The sequence below is a fragment of the Hibiscus syriacus genome, unplaced genomic scaffold (genome assembly GCF_006381635.1).
Source record: "Hibiscus syriacus cultivar Baekdansim isolate YM2019G1 unplaced genomic scaffold, ASM638163v2 tig00002880_pilon, whole genome shotgun sequence".
NCBI classification, from domain to species: domain Eukaryota; kingdom Viridiplantae; phylum Streptophyta; class Magnoliopsida; order Malvales; family Malvaceae; genus Hibiscus; species Hibiscus syriacus.
Window position 1 is genome coordinate 322028 of NW_024061952.1, and position 23072 is coordinate 345099.

Below are 23072 nucleotides of genomic sequence, written 5' to 3' on the forward strand. Positions count from 1 at the left end.
ACATTGTCAACTGACTCTATGTCAGAAGAGCCTTCATCTCCTGCATTTGTTCTTACAAAAGGAGTGTAATAGAAATCAGAAACATGAGGAAAACATGAACAGAAATTGCCATGTGCCTCAGAAGTTGAAGAATAATGTTGAGCAGTAACTCCCTTAAAATTTTGATCAAACCTATGTCAACACCTGTCAACAAGGTGACCTAGCTTCCCACAGAGTTGATATTACTGCTTGGGCCTACCCTTGTATCTGTTTCCAGTATTGTTGTTAGGTTTAGAACCCCCATGATGCTTGTGGTGCTGACAATCAGAGATCTGATTGGTGCTATAACGAGTGAAGTTTACCCCTATTAGAAAACGAAAGGAGTCATCAAAGCGTGATTCAACATCGATAAGAATTGATACCACGCTGTCCATGGTAAAGGGTTCTCTGCTCGCTGTGATAACATCAACGGTTGGCTCATATTCACCGGATAGACCATTAAGAATGGTAGCTATATGATCAATATCAGAAATAGGACTACCACATGTGGCTAGAAGATCACATATTTCTTTAATGACCATGGTGTAATCTCTCATTGATTGTGAACCTTTTTCATTAACCTAAGGCGACAATGTAAAGCCATAATTTTTGTAGTAAAAAGCTTGGAGTACAACCTGGTGATAGCACTCTAGACTGCTGTTGTGGATTCAGCACCAACCAACTGGGGTAAAATGTTAGGACTAATGGTTGAAATGAGCCAATAAGCCAAAGAGCTATCTTGCTTGACATAACACAAATAAGATGGGTTGATAATCTGCTCACCAGCATTGTTAAGAACCAACTTCACCGGAACCACCATGGATTCATCAAGAACACCTTCAAGACCAAGCCCTCGGATTGTGAGTATCACTTGTTTCCACAAAAGATAGTTCAAATCAGTCAAACCCACTTTGATCCTTTTGTTAGCAAAAATATGCGAGCTATTGTCTGTGAACTGTTCATCCTCAGCTATATCTGACATCGTCGCAGGTTGAACCATGATTGAACTAACAAGATCAAAGAAACCATAACCCAAGAAGCAAGGAAGAAGAAGAAAACAACCAACGCAAAATGAAACCGTTTCAAGATATGACATCGAATGATACCATGTTAAAGAGAGAAAATATACTGGAATATGTATCAACTTTTGTATTTCAATCATTGTGTTAATATACAAGAAATGGTAGCTATTTAAAGAGCTAAAAATGAGCTGGCTAAACCACCAATGAGATGTTGCAACAACATAACCAACTGAGAGGACACGTGTAAAGAACTATCACATGTCATTAACTGCCTAACCAAATATACTTTAACATTCATAACATGGTAAGTATGTATTGTGAGCTAGGATAGATTTAAGAATTGTTGAATGGACGATAAATGGTTTCAGTATTGATAGAATAGTATTGATACTATAAAGGGTTTTAAAAAATCGAGATAAAAATATTAAGATAAAATTGATTCTGTACAGAATAATATCAATATCAATGAGTGGGTATCAATATCTAGATTGATTGTATCGATGCTCGATCTTAACTTGTAAAATTCTAAAATGTCTTCTTAATACCAGCACTCGTTCTAATATTAATATTTAAATTATATAATATCGATACTCTACCTCCAATACCGATATTCAAAAGATTAGAGTGACTCGCAAGAGAGTCCTAAAAAATTAGAGTGACTCGCACTGAAACTTCGAAGAAATTGGAAGCGCCTTACGTGGGAGTCTTTTAACTGTGCTTCAACAAGTCCTTCATAAGGATTGAAGCGAATCGTGAATTAAGGCAGATAGGGTAAGAAAATCACCATGATGACCCTGAACAGAAGAATACCCTAAATTCTTTATCGTTTGTTTCTTTAGCTTGTAACATTAATGTTATAATATATATTACTATGAACTAATAACATAGTTATTGTTACCGGTATGATAATAAAATTTGTGTTGATGGTGTCTTTTTTAATAGTCCGAGATAATTAAAAATACGATATCTATTAATTTGAATCACATGAATACAATTTAAAAAAAACAAGATTCAGCTCATAATCCTGGACTGAAAAGGTCACCTTTTTTACAACAACCCCAGATCAGAGAATATTACCAATTAGAAATAAAAAAGATTTAAGTAAAAAGAACGAATTCAAAGCATCAACATCCGAATAAAAAAATAATAAAAGAAAGAAAAGATAAGGAAAGAAAGTGCCTTAGGAGAATCAGGTGAAGACTGAACACCCATTATGATGGGAAAGGGAAACTTGTTGAGAGAGAGAGAGACAAGACTCGGCCAGAGTAGGGAGGCGTACGTTAGTGGAGATAGTACGCGCTAACGTACGCGCGGAGGTGGCGTACCTTAGAGGACAACCGCTTGGTCGTTACTCACCGTGGTTTGCGTGGAGTTAAGCAATATTGGTTCTGATTGGGTGAGGCTTTACACGGGGCGATACGGTATTGGGTAGATTGGCTGTTGGTCCCTCATTTAATTCGGGAGTTAAATTGATTGTTTCGACTAACCTTATTTCCCTAACTTACCGGATGTGGTTAAAAAAGGGGTAAAACTACGAATAGTCCCTTTTGTTTTTTGTTTGATGAATTTTGGTCATCGATTTAAAAATTAAGTGTGTTTAACCTTTCGTTATCGATCCGTTTGATTTTATCCCCTTATTCGATAACTCCCATTAACTCATTAACGGAAACTTGAGCTGAAAATTAAAAATTAAAAAGTAATTCACTTGTCCTTTCTACTCACATATATATATAATAATTCTTCTTTCCATTAACCCACTTCCTTCCCGATGAAGAAGAAGAAGAAAATTCACAAAAATTATTTATTTCAACTTTTTTAAGAAGTAATTTAAAAAAAGGATCACTCAAACTGTACTTGTACCAAACAATATAAATCTAATATAAATAGACTTTCATACAGTTTTTCTTATTATAATATAGATAGTTCTGTAGTTCTGATTCTGGTGGCTAACGCTTAAGGTTAGATGTTCTTAACACGGTACGACTTAATTTCAATCAAATGTTCATACAGGTTTCTTTGATATGTTTTTTTTCTCTTTAAACTTGTACTGAGATTTTATGTATCCATGAATTTCTTATTTGAAACAAAGTATAAATTGTTTCTTGAATTATTCACAGTTATGATAAGTATTCACCCATCTACTAATTCCTCATGATAAAATGTTGAACTTATTAGATCAAAATTAAAGAGTTATGTTCAATCTTTTACAACTATAAACTATTATGGTTTATTCCATGAATCACAATACAAAACCCTCATTTATCATGAATTCCTGTACAGCTATGGCCTTGTTTGACACTGACCTCAGCAGACATGGATGGAAGCTCTACTGGGTACTCAAATACCATCACCTCCTCAGCATAGTGGAGCTAGCAGTGGGACAAACATCCAACACCTTGTCTTTTTTCCTACATATCTGAACTAACACGAACAATATCCAAAAAGATCTCGAAAAACCCCGCAAACAATATCATATGTTTGGATGAAAAGAGCATTCGAGATATAGAACGTTTTCGTGACCAGTCTTTCTGTTGCAGCAAAATATTCTGGCACTTAGGCACCCTCCAATGCTTCAATATCTCCATTTTCAGTGGCCATTCGATGCAAAAGGGCCTTGAAAATTGAAAAGACAGCAACCAATGCAATCTCCACATGATCAGAGCTACTCATTTTCACACAAACTTGCCCCATTTTCTGGCTATTTATATTGCCATTAATAGCAAGCCGCATACCTCGAATCGGCCTAAACTCGGACTGGAAACCACCACCAAGTACTGTCTCTTTTTTAAATGAGAGAGCTGTCATAGTCAGGCTAAGATGATCGTTTCTCACAGGGTAGTCCCTCCCCCTAAAAGAAGCTTCAAAATTCCCACCGTATGCCACTTGTCTAGAACCCTCTATTAACCCAGTATTCATAACAAACTTCATTCTCTTCCCCACCAAGATGGTTTCCTCAAGCTTAGCACCAACATAATACTTGTTTCGAAATGATGTCACAGAGAGTCCACAATCAGTGAAATTGTGCTTGAGGCTCCTCAGCTTTGCATTGCTGTGGACATTATACATAAGATCTTTACCAGTAGACTGAACATCAAGTCCTAAAGAATAAGTTGGCCAGACAGGATCTGCATATGCTACTGCACATTCAGAATGAATACTGAAATTGCGCTTGTCCTTGCTCATCTGTCCTGCAATTGAAGCAAAAACTTTCTTTTTCACTTCCAAAGCTGTCTCCAAGTTTATTCCATCAAATCCAACATCGTGATCCCATCCATGGGGATCGAGAACAGGTCTCGCAAGCCATAAGTCATTTGTGACAAGGCAGCGGTATCTGTGTATGGGGCAATCTGAGTCAAAACTTGGAGGGACTGCCATATCCGGTAATTGGACAGCCTCTGGAGCTACCTTGTTATCAGTATCATCACCATCATTACCTTCAGAGCTCTTCTCTTTGGAGAGCTTGCCCTCCTTCCGTCTAAGGCACTCTTCTTTCAACTGTTTCTTCAAATAAAGAGTCTCTCTGTATTCCAGCTCATCAAGATAGGATTTTTTCAGTGATTTAGTCAATTTTTTAAATTGAGACTTCGTCAGGATTTGAATTGAAGGCAATTGATCATACTCCTCTTCTGCTTCCTCTGAGAGCAGAATCTCATCAAGTTCACTTTCTGGTTCAGCTGGATTTGATACTGACCGATGCTGTAGAAAAGTTGAGAGAAGATGAGGCAGAGAAGGCAACTGATTGTTACTTAATTGTCCTAATTCATTACTGTCTTTAAACTCCAAGAGCTTGTTGGCATCACCAAGAACCTTGGTACATATGCATAATAAAAAGAACCGAGATTTCCAAACCTGTCCATTTGGAAGTATGCTTTGCCCTATGAAATTTCTTTTGCACTGAGGGTCATTTTCCACTAAAAGTAAAGGGTTTTCAAGCCTTGAATCAGATACTGCCAGGTGTATATATTGCTGCACTAAATCAGTGCAATGGTTCACATAGGATTCATAATTGACAGGATACCCGTTAGGTCCTTCAGGAAGTGCTGAAGAAGAATGTGTCATGACAAGGATAGTGTTAAACCAAATTGCATTACCAAAAACTTCAGTCATAAGCTTCAAAAGGGGGAAATCACTATAACCCATGTTGAGGAGGTCAAGCCGCTCAAAGTATAAAACAACATCTGGTGGGGATCTTCTAATGAATTTCTTCACAGACAGCATAATTTTCCTATTCCTTCTCATTGTACTAGTAGATGAAGGTAGAAAACCAGGGGTATCAATGAATGTTACTTTAATCCCATGAACAGTTCCCGTGACCTCTCGAATGCAATCAGTGGCAGGTTGAAATGCACTGGTCTCAGTTTTAGGTTGATCAAACACAGAATTTATGGTTGCACTCTTGCCAACTCCTGTTTTGCCGAGGACAAGTATTTTAATAGAGAAATCTAACCCTTGGAGACCAGATGCCTCCCGTTCCCTTGCTATTGTTTTGGCTCTCTCATTTCTTAAGTTCACTCTTTTTAAATCTGATTCCCCTGCTCGTATCAATGTTGCCAGGTGCATCCTATATAAAACTTTTGCCACCAGAAGATTATCATGAGGTTGCCCCAAACGTTGGAGAAGACGCAAGAATGTAATTTGGAGTTTCTCAATCTTAGCCAATGGGTCCATCTTTTTTCTACTAGGACCACTATGTGATAGATTAGAACCTTCAACTACGACTTGCTGCCGTGAAATAAAAGGGTCATTATCATGAATATTACCAGAAGAGGATGATATATAAGGAGGCACAGACAATGCTACCGAACTGCTGGTCTGAGATGAACCTAATGAAATAAAAGACAGTTACAATAAAGATTTGATTCTAAGCAGAGAAACTCCTAGCTATTAATCTGCCAACTGCCAAGTAATACGTGAAAGAGGCAGCTCCAAGATATATAATGTTGCATTTGATTTTTTTTTTTTGCAGTTAGATAAGCAAGCTTTCTTTTCTCAAGGTTTAATTTATTCAAATATGCTTCTCCATTCAAGTACCAAGGTCGAACATTTAGTCATGTAATTTAGAGTACCCCTTGAAATCAGAACATTCATACAGATATTAAATCACGATTTTATCTACAAACTTACCCACACTTTCACTTCAAGAAATTTGGTGAGAGGGTCAAAAGTACTACCAAATATATGTAGGAAAGGGGAGAAGCTAGTACCTTGATCTTCTGATTCAAATTCTTGAGACGAAGGAGCCTCAGGAAAGAAACCACCGCTGCCGGACAGTGGTCTAGAAGAGGCCAAAACTTGAGTGAAAACCCAGTCTCTAATACCTTTCATCCTTCCTGAAATTTCACCAAAGGGCTCAGCTTATCGTTTATATGCTAAGCCTCATGTCGGTAATAGCATGAAAAAATCCTCACCATAAATCACAAGCTGGAATTAAAAAAAGAAAAACACTCGTTTCCAAATAAATTTTTAAAAATTATCAGCTCATTCGAGTAAATTTAAGATTCCTGTAAGACAAAATTACAAAAAAAATTCAATTGGAACAAAAATTACAGAATGAATCAAAGGAGAAACATTGCATCACAGAAATAAGAAAATAAAAACAGTGGGAATAACTTCATACCCAAAATGAAAAATAAATTGAGGCGTGAACAATACCCAAATTCAATCTCCCTGTCCGACGAAAAGAAAAGGCCCAGCTAACATTTGACGAAAATCAACAAAATCTGCAACGGATTCGATTCGGCCGGAGCAGCTCTGAGATAGCGGTATCAGGCCTATTTTATTTTATTTATTTGTTTACAAAATTGAAATCAGAAGGAAGAGTAGAGGGCGAAAAGAAGCGGCTGTGAGAGGAAGAGAAATCAGATAAGACAGACAGCTAATCAGTGATATCCAATTTCCCAATTTTGATTTTTCTCTTATTTTCTTATGCCCTAGGCCTTTTCTTCGCTCGTAGTAATTGGGCACCGCAATCGAGTACGACCGGGACTATCGTGCTTCACGAGATTGATTCATTTTCCAAATGATTTTGTTGGGCTTGGAATTTTCTTTTTGGTTCCTAAATTTGGATTTTGTGTTTGGTTTAAATATTGTATCTATACAGAGGTTTGTTAATATTTTTTTTATTAAAATAGGTGATTATGTTTTAAATACTTTCAACTCGTTAATAATGAATATAATAATGAATATGATTCTTTTGATCATTGACATAATTTTGCTGACCTTGTTGAAAGTAACACAATAAGTGTACCAACTGCAGGGTGGGCTGCGATCAAGTTCAAGGTAGATAGTCCAGGTGCCCTTGAAACCATAGATATTATAATGATTGTTTGAATATTGTTAAAAAAACAGAACACGTTGAAACATTATAATTTGGTGGTGTTTTTTTTTTTGTAGGGGTCTGATTTTTTCATTGTCATTTGGAAGTTCACACCACATGGGGGTTTAAGATGGCGTTCCCGGTCAAGAACGGCAAGGGCCCGAACAAAATATTTTCACTGCTAATCTTGCTAACCAAATACAAGCCAAAGGACCAGCTGGTTTCACGCTAATGAGAGATGCTGGAAATGCGGTTTTAATGGTTTTTGAAGATTCCGATTCGTTGAGATTAGTGAAGGATGAGAAACTAGAGACTCTTGCAGAATGGTTTTCCAGAGTAGAAACTTGGTTAGAGAGCCTAGTGGTGGAGTGCCGTCGCGTCTGGTTAGTTTGTGAAGGTATTCCTTTTCAGGCTTGGAATTGGAATACTTTCAAAAACATTGCATCTAAGTGGGGCAAATTAGTAGCAATCGACAACAGTTGTGAGTTCCCATCATATTTTGATCGGACTAAAATTCAAATACTCACAAAGGCTCAAGGGAGACTTTGATGAGTTGTTGGAGTTGAAGGTCGGTGATAATTTGTTCAAAATCATGGTGCACGAAGTTGATCCTTCCTTCAAACCTAACTCTTGGGTCCCCGAAGATTACGATATTTCATTAGAACTTGTTCCTACAATTGGTTCTTAATTGCTCAACAACTGTATTCAGAGGCATTTATTTTAGTTTTTGGTTGTAAATGCTGGTTTTTATTGTATTAGAAGGTGTTGTTAGATGGGTTAATAGGACAGATTGGTTGTACTATTGTTTTAGTTTATGAGTGGTTTAGGGTTGTTCCATGTTTATCTGTTTCTGTTAAGGGTGTTTACCAGGTTGTATCTTATGTAATTTCTTATGTTCAATAAAATCCTAAGACACTATTTTTATTCTTCCGCTGATTAAGGAGCTACCCTACTAGCTCTATTAATCAAGAAGGAGGTTTTTAACGAGACCTGAAATTCTTATAAAAAAAAAAGCTAAGGTTTTGCATATGGTTGTTAAAGAAGGTGTGGATTCCATGGTTTTTGTTGGTGGGATCATCAAGAAGAAGAAGAAGGGTTAAAGGGAGGTAATTGTCATGTCAGATAAAATTAACATAAGGTAACGTCAGAGATCGTATTGAAAACGAACTAAAAGTTTAGTGACTAAATTATAATTTTTAAAAGTTGGGTGATGAAAATGCAAGAGCCCTAAACGTTTGCTGATCATTTATGTAGTTTACCCATCTTAATATTTTCTTTGAAAATTTAGTATTGTTCATTTAAACAAAAGGGATTTATATCTATATTAGTATAAGAAGGTTTAATGATTTATTTGGTCTTTAAACAATATTTATTTTATTATTTATCATATTGTTGAAAAATGATAATAATAAAAATAAATTATTTGTTTACTTTCAATCAATTTTTGATTTAAAATTCGATAGATGTTTGATTTTAATTAAATTCAGATAAAATAAATTTAGTTTACTTTCGATTTAAATTATTTTTGTTTCAGAATATTTTTAGTTTAGATTATTTTAAAAATAAAGTTATTCACAATCGAGCAGATTTATGACATTGCTATCTTAAGGACTTGTCTCCGATGCAAAAATAAATGGTCGGTTGCAATCAGCTCAACAAATGAATTCGTTCGAGTTCCACATATGGTAAGCAGCATCAAGGTAAAACACAGGTAGCTTAAATCGGAATGAAGGGTGATCGAAGATTAACACGAATATGTTCGTACATGGTTGTCCCTTGTTCCCATATGTAATGGGATAAGGGGAGGTATGATAGTAGGCTGCCCCCAACACTAGGTTGAGAACAGCTTCCGTAGGAGACCTCCAAATTATGAAATGCCCTCCATGGGACTCGATCCCACGACCTCAAGATTAACACGAATATGTTCGTACATGGATATCGATTAATTTAAGTGGCTTTGGCGGCATGAGTGAAAATAACTCAGAGGACCTTAAGAAATTTCAAACATTTACATTTGGACTTGGTGACCATACATGTTCATTTTTTATCCAATTGAAGCCTTTATCATAGAATACAAAATAAAAATATGATGAGTGATTTATTTTTGTTACTATTGTGATGTTAGTTACTTATTGTTATCTCTTTGATATTTCTGATTTGGGGTGTTTTGATTCATTTTCTATTCATACCTTTAATTTCCGTAAACAACATTAAATAAGCAAAGTTCTACAGTTTTTTTATTTTGGAGTCGAGGCTGGACACGCGAGCATGACTTGGGGCATGACAATGTCCGACGTGGCATATTCTGACAGCCCAATCAATAGAAGCTTCCAAAAGACGATTCAGTCAACATAATCTAAAAGGACAAACATATGACTTAGATTTAATTTGAATTTGAATTTGGGAATTATCACTTGTTTATCTTTAGGGTTTTAGCTATTTTCAATTTATTTTTAGGGTTTTAGAAAGCTATAAATACCATCTCAGAATAAAACTTGAAACATACTTAGATTTAGCTTTGTTCTTTGCTTTTTACTTTTAATAAAGTTTTCTTATTTTCTTCTCTTTCGTTTTACTTTTAAGTTTTTATTTACTTTCTTTAAAAATACTAAGTATGATTTCTATCATGCTTAGCTAATTTTTCAATAAGCCAAAGGCTAAAGCGATGACTCAATTTCAATCGTGAGAATTGAAAAACACCTAATATCTTCGGATATAACTCTCAATTTTCTATAAACTTGGATTGGCAATTAGCCTTTCCTTTAAAATCTCAACACTTTCATTTCAAAAAGTCGACGTTGGTTTGATTGTTGTTCCGATTTAAAGTTGGGAGGAAGGATCACCTTGTAGCACATTCGACTTTCTGTGAAAACACTTAGCGATGTTCGATAAGGAAATTGAGATCGGGTTCGATCCTCATTGAAACAACATAACTTGAGTTGGGCTTTTCCAAAACTTAAACTATATTGTTGCCAGTGACGATAGTCGTGATTAGTACAAATAAGGACTTCCAAAGATTGACTTTGGATTGTTGGTTTATCGGAGAGAAAAATGAGTTACAAGGGTTTGACCTTGTAGACTATAACCGATATTTATTCGGAATAGAAATCCTCTTTGATGCAATTAAAATTGAGGCAAAGTGAGGTCTAAGACTGTTTTACTTAATTGAATTTCTTCTAAAAATTACTTTCATTATTTTTCCTAGATTTAATTTGTCACCATCATTTTTATTTTTACATGTATTTCTTGTTCCTCTCTTTCAATCAAAACCCCCCATTTTCTTTACCTTTTTACCAAAATCAAAACCAAAACCTTTTAATATCAGAATCTTCAAAGTCTATGCGGATCGACCCTTTATTCTTTATACTATGTTTGTAGTTTATTTATATGAAAAAACACTTATTTATTTGAGAATATACTATGCTTGTCACAATGTCCAAATTAGAGTCCACGTTACAAAATGCCAAAACCAATACCAAAGTATCCTATTACCCAAATTAAATTTATAAGTCCATTAACCATTTCAAATAAACCCATTACACAACCCAAATTTTCATACCCATTACACAAAACATAAATATATATATTATAATGAATTATTTATATTATAGATTATTAGATTTTGTATTTCAAACTTTTAAATTTTGTGTTCGGATGTTGTAGTATGTAATTCGAAGTTTCAAACATTTAAATTTGTGTATAGATTTTTTTTTTAAATTAATAATTTGAAAATGAAAAAAAAATGGGTACATGGTACCGAAATACGGGTACCTGTAAAATCAACATCCGGATAGAGACACGAGCTGAAAAATCACCGACTCAGTTACGGGTACCCGGATTTGCACACCCCTAAACTAAACGGTAGGAGAAGAGCACGTCTTACCAACTAAGCTAACCCTGACTTTTGGTTTTTAGTTTGCACAATAGTATATATATTAATGCCAAAAAAAATGGAAAGGAAAATGGACATGAAGATATTCGAACCTAGGAAACTCTAAATCATTAAAGTAAATCTTACATTTGTATAATAGTTGAATAGATTTTATATATATTTTAAATACTAACTTATACAAAATTAAAATAAAAATTAAATTTAAGATTTATATATTTTCAAATTAAATTTAATATTTCTTTTTTATTCACGCTTTTAATTTAAATATTGTATATGATATAATTAAAAGATAAAATGTATAGAAAATATAAATGATTTAATTTATATTTGAACGAAAAAATCAATTGTATTTTATAAATATTTTATTTTTATTGTATACATTAAAATCAATTAATTTAAAATTATTTATAATCCTTAAATTAAAAATGTAAGTAAAATATTGTCATATTTGATTTGAAAATATATAAATCTTAAACTCAATTTTCTTTTGATTTTATATGAATCAGTGTATATATATATATATAATCTATTAACTATTATACAAATGTAAGATTACTTCAGTATTTTAGTGTTCCTAATTTATTTGATTTAGTCTAGCTTCGAATCTCTTCATGTACATTTCCCTTTCCATTTTTCTAGCATTGTCCATAATATAACATATATATACTATTCTGTAAACCTTAAACTAATAATGGGGGTTAAATATTAATGTCGGGTGATTTGTTTATTTTTCTTTGTTTAAGAAAAATAATTAAATTAAAGCTAGTACTAAATTTATAGAATATATATTGAATAAATTTAAAGATTAGTGGTAAAAGTAAAAGGGATAAATAATTAAGTGATCAATGATATAATATACCCAACTTTGAATCAATCACTGTCTTCTTTAAAAAAAATCAAATAAGATCCGAGAACTAATCTGATTTACTCTTAAGTCAAGGTCTTATAAGGAATGCTTTTACCTTCAATTTCCACGAAAGCTGATTAGAAAGCTATAACTATAGACAAATCCGATGGCTCACAGTTTCTCCCACTTGACGTTGAATGGATATTGCCATGGAATTCTACGGTAACCCCACAGCTTCTGGTTTTGGACTTTACACCGCTCTCCGCATATTTTTTTTAATATTATTTAATGGCGATGATTAGGACTTTTAGAAGTTTCTGTTGAATGTATTCAACAAAAACGACTTGTAGGAATCTTCGTGGGTCCTATGTGATGCATTTCGTGGAAACAGGGCTGCCTGCTTTACATGCACTGGTGCTAGTATTAAGGGCCCAAGGCTGCAGTAGTTGCATAAAACCATAATTAATATTGAGTGGTCTCTGAGTTTTAGGGATGAATTCGAAGGGTTGGAAACTGATGTGGGTGGTGTTCTTCTTAGGAGGGTGGTGGTTGTTTCGTTGTGATGGGTGCTGGGATGACGAGAAAACTGCTCTCATGCAACTCAAGCCTTACTTCAGTGAATATATCGATGGTGTAAACAAATGGGGAGAGGGAGATGGAGATTGTTGCAAATGGGAAAGGGTTGAATGTAATAACTCCACTGGGCGAGTCATTCGACTTTTCCTTAATATAATCGATTTTCGATCCGTACACGGTTTCTTTGATGATTCTATGGCGGAAGATGCAGTTTTGGGTTGGGGAGAGAGGGAGCAATGGTATCTCGATCTCTCTTTGTTTCTTCCCTTTCAGGAATTGAACACTCTTTATTTGGGCAGAAACAGTATAGCTGGTTTTGTTCACCACCAAGGTTCTTTCACTTTTACTTTTATTTCCCTTCTACGAATCCATTATTTAACTGTCTTATTTTATTTATAATTATCTTGATCTTTGTAGGAGAACCCACACTACCCAAACTAGAGACACTTGCTTTAAGTTATAATCTCTTCAATACCAGCATATTCTCGTTCCTTGGTGTACTCTCAAATTTGAAGTCTTTGGGTATAAACCATAACCAATTGGAAGGGGCTATACATATTAAAGGTACTTTTGTTAAAACCTTTTCCCCCTCACAATAAAAGTTTAAAAGATTTGATTGTGTTTCATATGATTTATTAATACTTAATGTTATTGGTATTTCTCTCTGATGTTCAGAATTAAATGCTTTGAGCAACTTAGAAGAATTGTTCATGTCGGGAAATAAAGTGACCGACTTTGTTCCATCCCAAGGTACTATACACGTCTATTTAACTTTATTAGTTTATGCTATTCAAAAATAATAATTAGTCGCACGAACCAAGTGAACTTCGTGAGAAATGAATTGCTGATTTTCTTTGAGGATCCGGGTGGGTGTGTTTACCACATATATGTCTACGCAGTTGGTGTGTTTACCACCAAATTAATTCTAAGCATGATTAATTAATTAACAGAAAACAAGCCAAATGAAGGTTATAACCTATTAATTGTGAGTGGTAATGAAATATATTATTATACAGATAATGAAACTCAACTAAGGTTGATGAACCTCAAAACACTTCGTTTGGAAGACAACCACTTCAACAGTAGCATATTGGCATCCCTTGGTAGGCTTTCGAATCTCAAGTCTTTAAGTCTTGGAGGCCCCAATTTCACGGGATCAATACATCTTACAGGTAAAATTATCTCCTCCCTCCCTCCTGTATTAGTTTGTATTAAATTAAAGTCAAGAAAATAACGTTTAGTTTAATTTTAAACAAAAGCATTTATGATTTTCATCAGAACTGAATGCTTTGACCCACTTGGAGTTGCTGTCATTATCTTGCTCTTCTTCACTCACAGACACAGGTATTGCTAATCCCACACTTGAATCTTATTGAATTAATTAGGTGGTGGGGAAAGCCTTTTATGTACCTACACAAATGTATTGGTTGGTGTGTGCAGATAGCAATTGTGGCCTTCCACTACAATCACTGGCCTTATTCCCTTCCTTGAACACTGTTCGTTTGACAGGATTTAATGTTGAAGGAACCATAATGGCTTCCCAAAGTAAGTTTGCAAATGTGGATTAACATTTTTTGTCTCGAACTCTTTCTTATTTTCACATATTTAGATTAATCGCTTTTTGTTGAATGGGTAGATGAATATCAGAATAATTTTACAAACTTGGAAGAGTTATCCGTGGGTTATTCTTTTCTCCAAACCAACATTCTTGGAAGCATTGGACAATTTACTTCTGTCAAGCGTTTGAAATTGTATAAATGTGAGATGAATGGAAGCCTAAATATCCTTGAAGGTACGTCATTTACTTCTTCTGCACTATAACATAGTATCAACACTCTATTTGAATAGTACTAACTCATATAGTCTTCTGCTTCTTTTTCTTGTATGGGATAAACAGGTTTGTGTGAAATGACGAATCTTCAACAGTTGAGTCTCAATTTTAATAATTTCAAGAGTAGCCTGCCGGAGTGCTTCTCTAACCTCACATCCCTTCGAAACTTGGATCTTTCTCGCAATCAATTTTCTGGAAATATATCTGTCCTTGAGAGTCTAACATCTCTTAAAACGTTATATCTCTCTTCCAATCAATTTTCTGGAAATATAGATGCTCTTAAAAGTCTAACATCTCTTGAAACATTAGTTCTCTCTTCCAATCAATTTTCTGGAAATATAGATGCTCTTAAAAGTCTAACATCTCTTGAAACATTAGAACTCTCTTCCAATCAGTTTTCCGGAAATATTGATGCTCTTAAGGGTCTAGCATCTCTCCAAGACATGTGGCTATCAAATAACAACTTTCAAATCCCTGTCTCATTGGGACCCTTGTTCAACCTTTCAAAACTCAAGGGCCTATTTGCGGATAACAATATCATGTATGGTGAAACTCATGTACCTTCTTCGTCCCCAAGGTTCCAATTGAAAGCCATTAGTTTGTCGTGTTGTGGAGAAGCTGAGTCGTTTCCTGAATTTCTCTACCATCAACATGACTTGATGTCTTTTCATCTCTCTAATATATTCTTCAAAGGAAATCAGTTCCCAAATTGGTTGCTGCTCAACAACACAAAATTAGAGTCTATATATCTCACCAATACCTCTTTGTCTGGATCACTTGAGCTACCATTAGCTTCACATATACATTTTTCATATTTAGACGTCTCCAACAATTTCTTCAATGGCAGCATCCCACCAGAAATCGGAGAGCAGCTACCATCGTTGGTGTTTCTGAACATGTCAAAAAATCATTTTATTGGTACCATTCCCTCCTCTCTCGGTCATATGACTTCATTGAGAGTCTTGGACTTATCCGACAATAAACTTGAGGGCAAAATTTTCTCTGGAAATTTTAAATTACCAAACTTGAGAGTGTTGAAATTGAATGGAAATAACTTCTCCGAAAGGATCCCTGATTTGTTGTCCAAGAGCCTCCTTTTGTTAGCACTAGATATTAGCAACAACAAACTTTCTGGTAGGATCCCAAAGTGGTTAGGAAATATGTCTTCTTTACAAAGAATTATTTTGTCCAATAACCATCTAGAAGGCACAATCCCTATCGATTTTTGTCAACTTGATCTTATTGTACTTGTTGACCTCTCCGTTAATAATATCTCAGGGAGTATACCATCTTGTTTCAACCCTTCTAAGATCATACAAGTTCATTTGGCTAAAAATAGGTTACGAGGAACTTTACCGGACGCGCTTCGTAATAGCTCTACCTTGGTGACACTGGATATCCGAGAGAACTTATTGAGTGGCAACATTCCGAGTTGGATTGGTGGACTTTCGAACTTGAGTTATCTTCTGTTAAGCCACAACAACTTACAAGGGAAGATTCCAATGGAGTTATGCAAGTTGAATCACTTGAGTGTGATTGATCTTTCTCATAACAATCTTTCTGGTCAGATTCCCCCTTGCCTAAATCTTACCACCCTAGGGGATCTAGACTATGTTAATGCCAGGATGATTGGCTCTAGCATTTTCTCGTTGAATGTACCAATAGATTTTTCAATGAAAAATGGTCACAAATCTTACAGGGGAAGAATCATACCACTGGTATCTGGAATCGATCTTTCTTGCAACAAACTGGTCGGTGAAATTCCTCCTCAAATTGGACACTTGCACAAGATACTTGGTTTGAATCTATCTCACAATAGTTTGACAGGACCAATCCCACCAGCATTTGCTAATCTCAGGCAAATTGAAAGTGTAGATCTTTCCAACAACAAATTGAGTGGGAATATACCTTCTCAACTTGTGGGGTTAACTTTCATGTCTACTTTCAATGTGTCGTTCAACAACTTATCTGGAAGGACACCATCAAGAGTTGCACAATTTGGGACATTCGATGAATTCAGCTACTTGGGAAATCCTTTTCTTTGTGGTGAACCATTGCCAAAGTGTGCGGATACTGGATCATCACCACCAAAGCCAAATTCATCAACCGACAATGATGGAGAACATGGTTTAATCGACATGGGGGCGTTTCGTGTGACTTTCATCGCGTCTTACACGGTGATGTTGTTGGTTGTTCCTATTGTGTTGTACATAAATCCCTATTGGAGACGAGCTTGGTTCTATCATGTAAAGACCGCTGCCACTTTCTGCTACTATTTTGTGCTAGACAATGTTCTCCCCAGACGGTTTTATTGTAGAAATTTGTAATGGAACAAAATATGCATTCAAATGTATCCAAATAAATTTGGGGGGTTTTCCTTTTTGATTTCTTGATATTTATATATGTTGGGATCTCGAATAAAATGACTAAGATATTATATGGTGTTTGTGCAGCCCTATATATATATATACACTAAATAGGTCCTAATTTTTGCCTCAATATTTCATGTATATACCAAGCATAACGTGATGAATATTTTCTTCTATTTATTATATGAACTAGCATTATAGGTATTTATTACATGTTATATTAAAATGACTGTAATATATATGAGTTTAACCGATATTAAATATTATAAATTATATATATTATAAATTATATATATATATATAATCGCATTTGCATTTGCATGTGTTCTTTTGAATGTATTAATCTAGGTTCAATCATTTATTTGAGTATGTGACGCTCTTTAGTTAATATGCATGATACCCTCATGAGCATAACTCGATTCGAATAATTGGATTAAGGGTAATTCTCTTTCATTTAGGATTGTTGTGAAGTGACTGTTTTAACTTATAAGAAATTTATTTCCAATGATTTTAAAATGAAAGTGTATCTCGTTAAATGAAACCCTAAAATTTAACCGCACCTAAAATTTGAGAACGAGAAAAAAAGAAATGTTCATCTATTTAAATTATTCAAGAAAATATCGTTAGAACTTATAAAAGGTCCGATTTAAATGTCTTTAAATAATCGAATATCATTATTCTTTCTAGAAGGATTGGTAATTTCTAATTTAACTTGTTTTATTTTATCATTGTTCGTGCAATTTGACTCAATAATGAACTTTATGATATAATTGTAATATTTTTTTATTTCGATTGGAGTAAGAATTAACTGCTTTAGGATATGAGATTTCATTTCTTCTTGATAGGAAATAATTAAAATATTGTCGTTTTCCATCCTAAAATTCAAAAATAAAAACTATTTTAAGGGATCTTAAATTAAATTGAATTCGAACTTGTAGATTTAATTGCAAAGATAATTAATTAATCGACTATGTACCGATTTAGTGCGCTGTGGGGGTGCTAATCTTTCCCCACGCGTAATCGACTCTCGAACTCAATTTTCTGGTACGCAGACTTTAAAACGTTGTTTTAATAATTTTTAAATTAAACCTTATTAAAATGACAAAACATTTTGGATGCCCAATCACACTCTAATCAATGATTGGTGGTGACTCGCCGAACCATTTTTTTAACTTTAAAAAAGAAACACCAAATTAATCGAGATAAGATTTTTTGTTAAACCATAATTAATTAAAAATTAAATTTGTTTTTTTTAAAAAAAAAAATCTTTTCGACATTACGATTATTTTCTAAGTTAGAGAGTCATATTATAAAAAATATAGTGGTCACATTAATTTTTTTTTTCAAAAGCACGAAAATGTCTGATACTTTTTGCCAAGAATATTCTTTCAAAATAAAAAATCAACTATACTCCTGTTAACTCAATTATCTTCGAGTTATACAATTCTTGAGATCTCCCTCAAGTGGAAGTGATACTTAAGTATCGTCCATCAATTAAGATTGTAATTAAGACTTAAACCCTTCTGATTGCAATGGAACTATTACTTTACCCCTTTTTTTGTAGAACTTCTAATCAATATCTGCTTTTAGGGTCCAACATATCAACAATATACGATCATTTGAGATTATTATTTTATTTTAAAAATATACAAGAAAAAATTAAAATTCATATAGGGAGTTTCACTTTCCTTTTCAATGATAATTATAATCAATATACGTCAAAATTGTACGAATCAAATAATTTTAGTGACAAAGAGATTTATTATTCTTCCTAGAGGTACTGAATTTGAGCACCAACAGAGTATAAATGTTCATTGTCAATTGATTAAAAACCCTTAAACATATACCATATTATATTAATAAAAAATATACATAAAAATCAATCTTGATAAATATTGAACCGAATGATGAATGATCTGTAAAGTAATTCAATTTTATTTATTAAAATATTTTCAGTTTCCCCCAAAATTACATTTTATTTTGTTCAAGTTTTTTTTATTAATTTGATGATAAGTTATTACGGAGATCACTTAGTTCGTATTTGTTCAAAGATCTAAATAACGGTTAACAACTGCAATAATATCCGTGATATTACGATAATGGTACCGTCTATTACTATTATTATATGACCATGATATTAAAATAGTGTCTGTTATATCTACAATCACGATAATCTCAATAAAAAAACGTTACTGCATGTTAAATCCTTAATTTCGTTACTTAAAGGCCCAAAAGGACCGTTTAGGATGAATCGATGCAAAAGCTGATATTATTAAAGTATTTAAAAATAAAATTTATATTTACGATAAAGTTTTGTTAAATTAATAAAATAATAAATAATAACTCGAAATATAAAATATCAATATCCGAGGGTGGGCTAACCCTTAACATGGTTTAGTTTAGATGGGTTGCATAAATTATTTCAATTTTCAATAACTATTTGATTGCTTTTTAACAAATTTGCACTTATAATAAATAAATTCATCCTTATACTTTAAGGTATATCTTTATTCGCTTTACCTCAAAAAGAGATTGATATTTTTGCTCTGCATGTGTCACGTCTTGTCAAAAAGTATATGATATTTAAATTATTATTATTATTTTATTTACTGAATATTTTTTATAAAATATATAATATATCAAAATTATCTTTCGAAGGTCATACTGTGCAAAATAAAGAATACTAGACCTGTAAGTTTTAAACACAAGTATCATTTTTCATGCTGACGTGTAGCCTAATACTTATCTCTTTTTTGCTACAAAATATCTATCTTTTCATACATATATTAACTCAACAGTCTACAGGGATGACATCTGGGGCAGGTAAGCATTGACCTAAAACAGTGAATTTACGGTATAGTTTTGTTATTAAAAATTAGGATAAAGTACATAAATGGTCTATTGATTATATGATATTATTTTTTTGAGTCCTTTGATTATTAATTGTTATAAAATGATCTTATTAATGTAGGTCATAACTTTGTTGAATCAATGAATTATTAAAAGTTACAAAATTGTCATATGACTATTTATTATGTTTCAAACTCATCCTTTTTTTATAAAAGAATTGTCGGTTGTTTGAGTTGTATGTCAAGAATGTTGACTGAGATCTGATAGTCGTTTGAGATTATGAGATTATATTTTATCATATCTTAGTCAGTAGGTTAACGTCCAGCTTATATTATCATTATTTTTTAACGGAAAATGATGAATTTGGAACATAATAAATTATTAAATGATCATTTTGTAACTTTTAATAATCAAATAACTTAATAAAGTAACACTCTATAATCGAGAGATCATTTTACAACTTTTAATATTCTAGACTCAACAAAATAATATCTATAGTCAGTTCATCTGTATACTTTAACCTAAAAATTATGAATGTAATTGCCGACATCAATGTTTAAAACAAAACATTGTTAAAATGGTAGCAAATCCAATCTTTGATCCTTTCTTGTTATTTTCTGTTTATTTTAAAATATATCATTGTCATTTGGTGCCCACTATACCTTAAAAATTCATATATATATATAAAATGTTTTTCCTTATTGGATCCAAAACAGAATGACAAATTAACAAATCTGAACTTTGTAAATATTGTAATTTTTAACCATTAAATTGATTTGACTGGATCATTAGGAAATACATTCCCACTCACATGCAACGAATGCGGCACGTAGGCCCTCAATAGCCCAAAATTCAACGGGGATCTCCACTTTTGTAATTTAGGGGATGAGCAGTCTCATGCCAACATTATTTCATGGTGTAGATGGCAATGAAGAGTTTGAAGATGGTCGATAGGCTTCTCTTCCAAATCTAGCAAATTAGGACGACATTGGATGCTGTGTACGGTTTAATTGGACTCAAACTGATGAAAGATGGAGAAATGTTTTTTTAGAGTGAATATATATATTAATTATTAAAATATTTCGTATGATGGTTATAAATAAAATTTTAATATGAATCTCTATAGTAAAATAGATAATTAATATAAAAATTTTAAATTTTAAAATGGACACTTATACACCCTAAATATACTTTGCATCCGCCATTGATACTGACAACACGAGAAGCATGCTAGTACGAAGACCTTAATGACGACAAATCAAGAAAAAATCTGAATAAGAAAGAAGAGAGAAGATTCCATGTGGTTGAAATAGGGAAAAATGAGAAAATAAAAAATATATAGATATCTTAAATTTAGAGTTAATTATTTAGTTTGTCCCAATATTTTTGAGAATTCACGAATAATCATCAAAGATTAATAAAAATTTCAATTAACCCTTAAATCTTAAAGGTTTAAATTTTAATCCCATTTCATGTGCGGTTGTTGTATTTGAAGTGTTACATATTTAAATTTTTATTTCATTAGTTAAAAAGAGTATTATTCTTCTTAGAGATTTTAAGTTCAAGTTGTTGTGTTTGCAGCTATGTGTAGGGATGGGCATGGGTCGAGTTGGATAAGGTTTTCGGCTAACTCGACCCGAATTTTGAGATAAAACTCGACTCTAACCCAACCCGAAATAACACAAAATTCTTAATTTTATTTAATAACTAGGGACTTAATAAAAAATAATATAAAGAGAGATATTCTTGCAATTATTCCTAAATATATAAAATATTTTTATATTAATTTTCAGATCGATCAGATTTTTCACCTTAAACCCAAACTCGAATTTTAAAAATAATTCAACCCAATTTGCCTTACATCGTCATTTTTATCGTTTAGTTAAATATAAAATGGATGTGATAAACAATAACCTATAAACTTCAATAGAAATTCGTACAAAAGGAGGTTTGCTAGGAGGCCGCCATCCACTTTGGGTGAAGGGTCCAGATCTCATCTCCCTCCACATATTCATTATGTTATGGTTCTAGACCTCTTTGTACGTTACTAATATGATTGATAACTTAATGCAATCCACACCCTAATTCAAAAATAAATAAATCATAAAAAGACTTTTTTTTCTTTTTAATAAGGTTTAATATTATTTAAGATTTAAATAATATTTTAAACCAATATACCAAACTCTAGTTTTAATATAAAAAGTTTTTAGGTTTTAAGATAAGAAAGCCAGGCACACGATGCGTGTGAGCTACGTCCTCCTAGATTTATACGAATAATTAATTGCCACGTCAAAATTCAAAATAATAAAAATAAAGATAAAAAAAGAAAGTTTTTTCACGAATTTAGGTAAAGCACAATCCTAATTCCTAAATAGGTTGCGTTGATTGGCGACATGTTTTGGTTCACGACGTCGTTTTCATTGCCTTGCCTTGTATTGCTCAATTTTGATATTTATTTACAAGCTTTCACTAGGTCATTTTCTCAATTTAACCATATCCAAGCTTTGGCATATTTAATTATAATTATATATATTCATAGTAATTTAAAAAAAATTAAAAATGTTGTTTCAATTTTTAGATTAAATGTTGGAGTTATATTTTCACACATAAGTAACCATTATTATCATCATTATCATGGAATTTATAAATAAATAAAAACTAATAAGTTCTAAGAAAATTATAGGGCAATGATCATATACACATTTGAACTAAATAATCAATATCAATCATCATATCATACTTACCATGAACGATACTTTAAGAGTTGATTGCATTATAAGTCTTCAAATTATGACCATCATTCTAAATTAGTCTATGAACTTTTGAACATTCTAATTTCATCCTTAAATAGGACTCCCGTTCTAAATTAGCCCCTAAACTCTGGACATCCCAAATCCATCCTCAAACCATGACCCTCGTTCTATATTGATCCATGAACTTCTGAATGCTATAATTTTATCCCTAAACTTTTGAATGATTTAGGTGGAAGTTATTGAAATGTTCAAAAGTCTGGAGACTAATTTTGAACAAGATTATAGTTTAGGGATGAAATTAGAATGTTCAAAAATTGAAGACTAATTTAGAATGAGGTTTATAATTTGGGGATGAGTTTAAAATTTAAAAGTTTGAGAACCAATTTAAACATAATTTGAGAATGTACGATGCAATTACCTCATGGTTTAAACATAAAGTTGGCAATATAATATTTAAAAAATCAAATTATGACATCATATTTTTTAATCTAATAAAATATAAATTTAACATTTTTAATCTACTAAAAATAAGAAACCTTTATTTAAAAATATTTTAATATAATTAAGCCTTAAATTTAAAAATATTATTAAATATACT

General features: G+C 32.8%; 2 protein-coding genes across 4 annotated transcripts; one reads left to right on the forward strand and one right to left on the reverse strand.

The window, feature by feature from the left end:
* Positions 1-3214: 3214 nt before the first annotated feature.
* Positions 3215-6897, reverse strand: LOC120161661 (translocase of chloroplast 90, chloroplastic-like). 3 transcript variants are annotated; one of them, XM_039171885.1, is made up of 4 exons: positions 6658-6897; positions 6449-6461; positions 6245-6370; positions 3215-5863 (listed from the first exon to the last, which is right to left on the reverse strand). In XM_039171885.1, exons 3-4 carry the CDS (start codon positions 6363-6365, stop codon positions 3594-3596), a joined length of 2391 nt encoding a protein of 796 aa, XP_039027816.1. In that variant the 5' UTR covers positions 6366-6370; positions 6449-6461; positions 6658-6897; the 3' UTR covers positions 3215-3593. The 3 variants fall into 3 exon arrangements, with proteins under 3 accessions (XP_039027816.1, XP_039027821.1, XP_039027813.1); XM_039171890.1 differs by lacking the exon at positions 6449-6461 and having other exon boundaries at positions 6693-6897; XM_039171882.1 differs by lacking the exon at positions 6449-6461 and having other exon boundaries at positions 6658-6896.
* Positions 6898-12596: 5699 nt separating this feature from the next.
* On the forward strand, positions 12597-16867 carry LOC120161652 (receptor-like protein 13). Its single transcript, XM_039171870.1, has 6 exons — positions 12597-13002; positions 13089-13235; positions 13347-13421; positions 14112-14216; positions 14308-14463; positions 14569-16867. The coding sequence occupies exons 1-6, from the start codon at positions 12612-12614 to the stop codon at positions 16827-16829; spliced, it is 3135 nt and encodes a 1044-aa protein (XP_039027801.1). The 5' UTR covers positions 12597-12611; the 3' UTR covers positions 16830-16867.
* The last annotated feature ends 6205 nt before the right edge of the window (positions 16868-23072 follow it).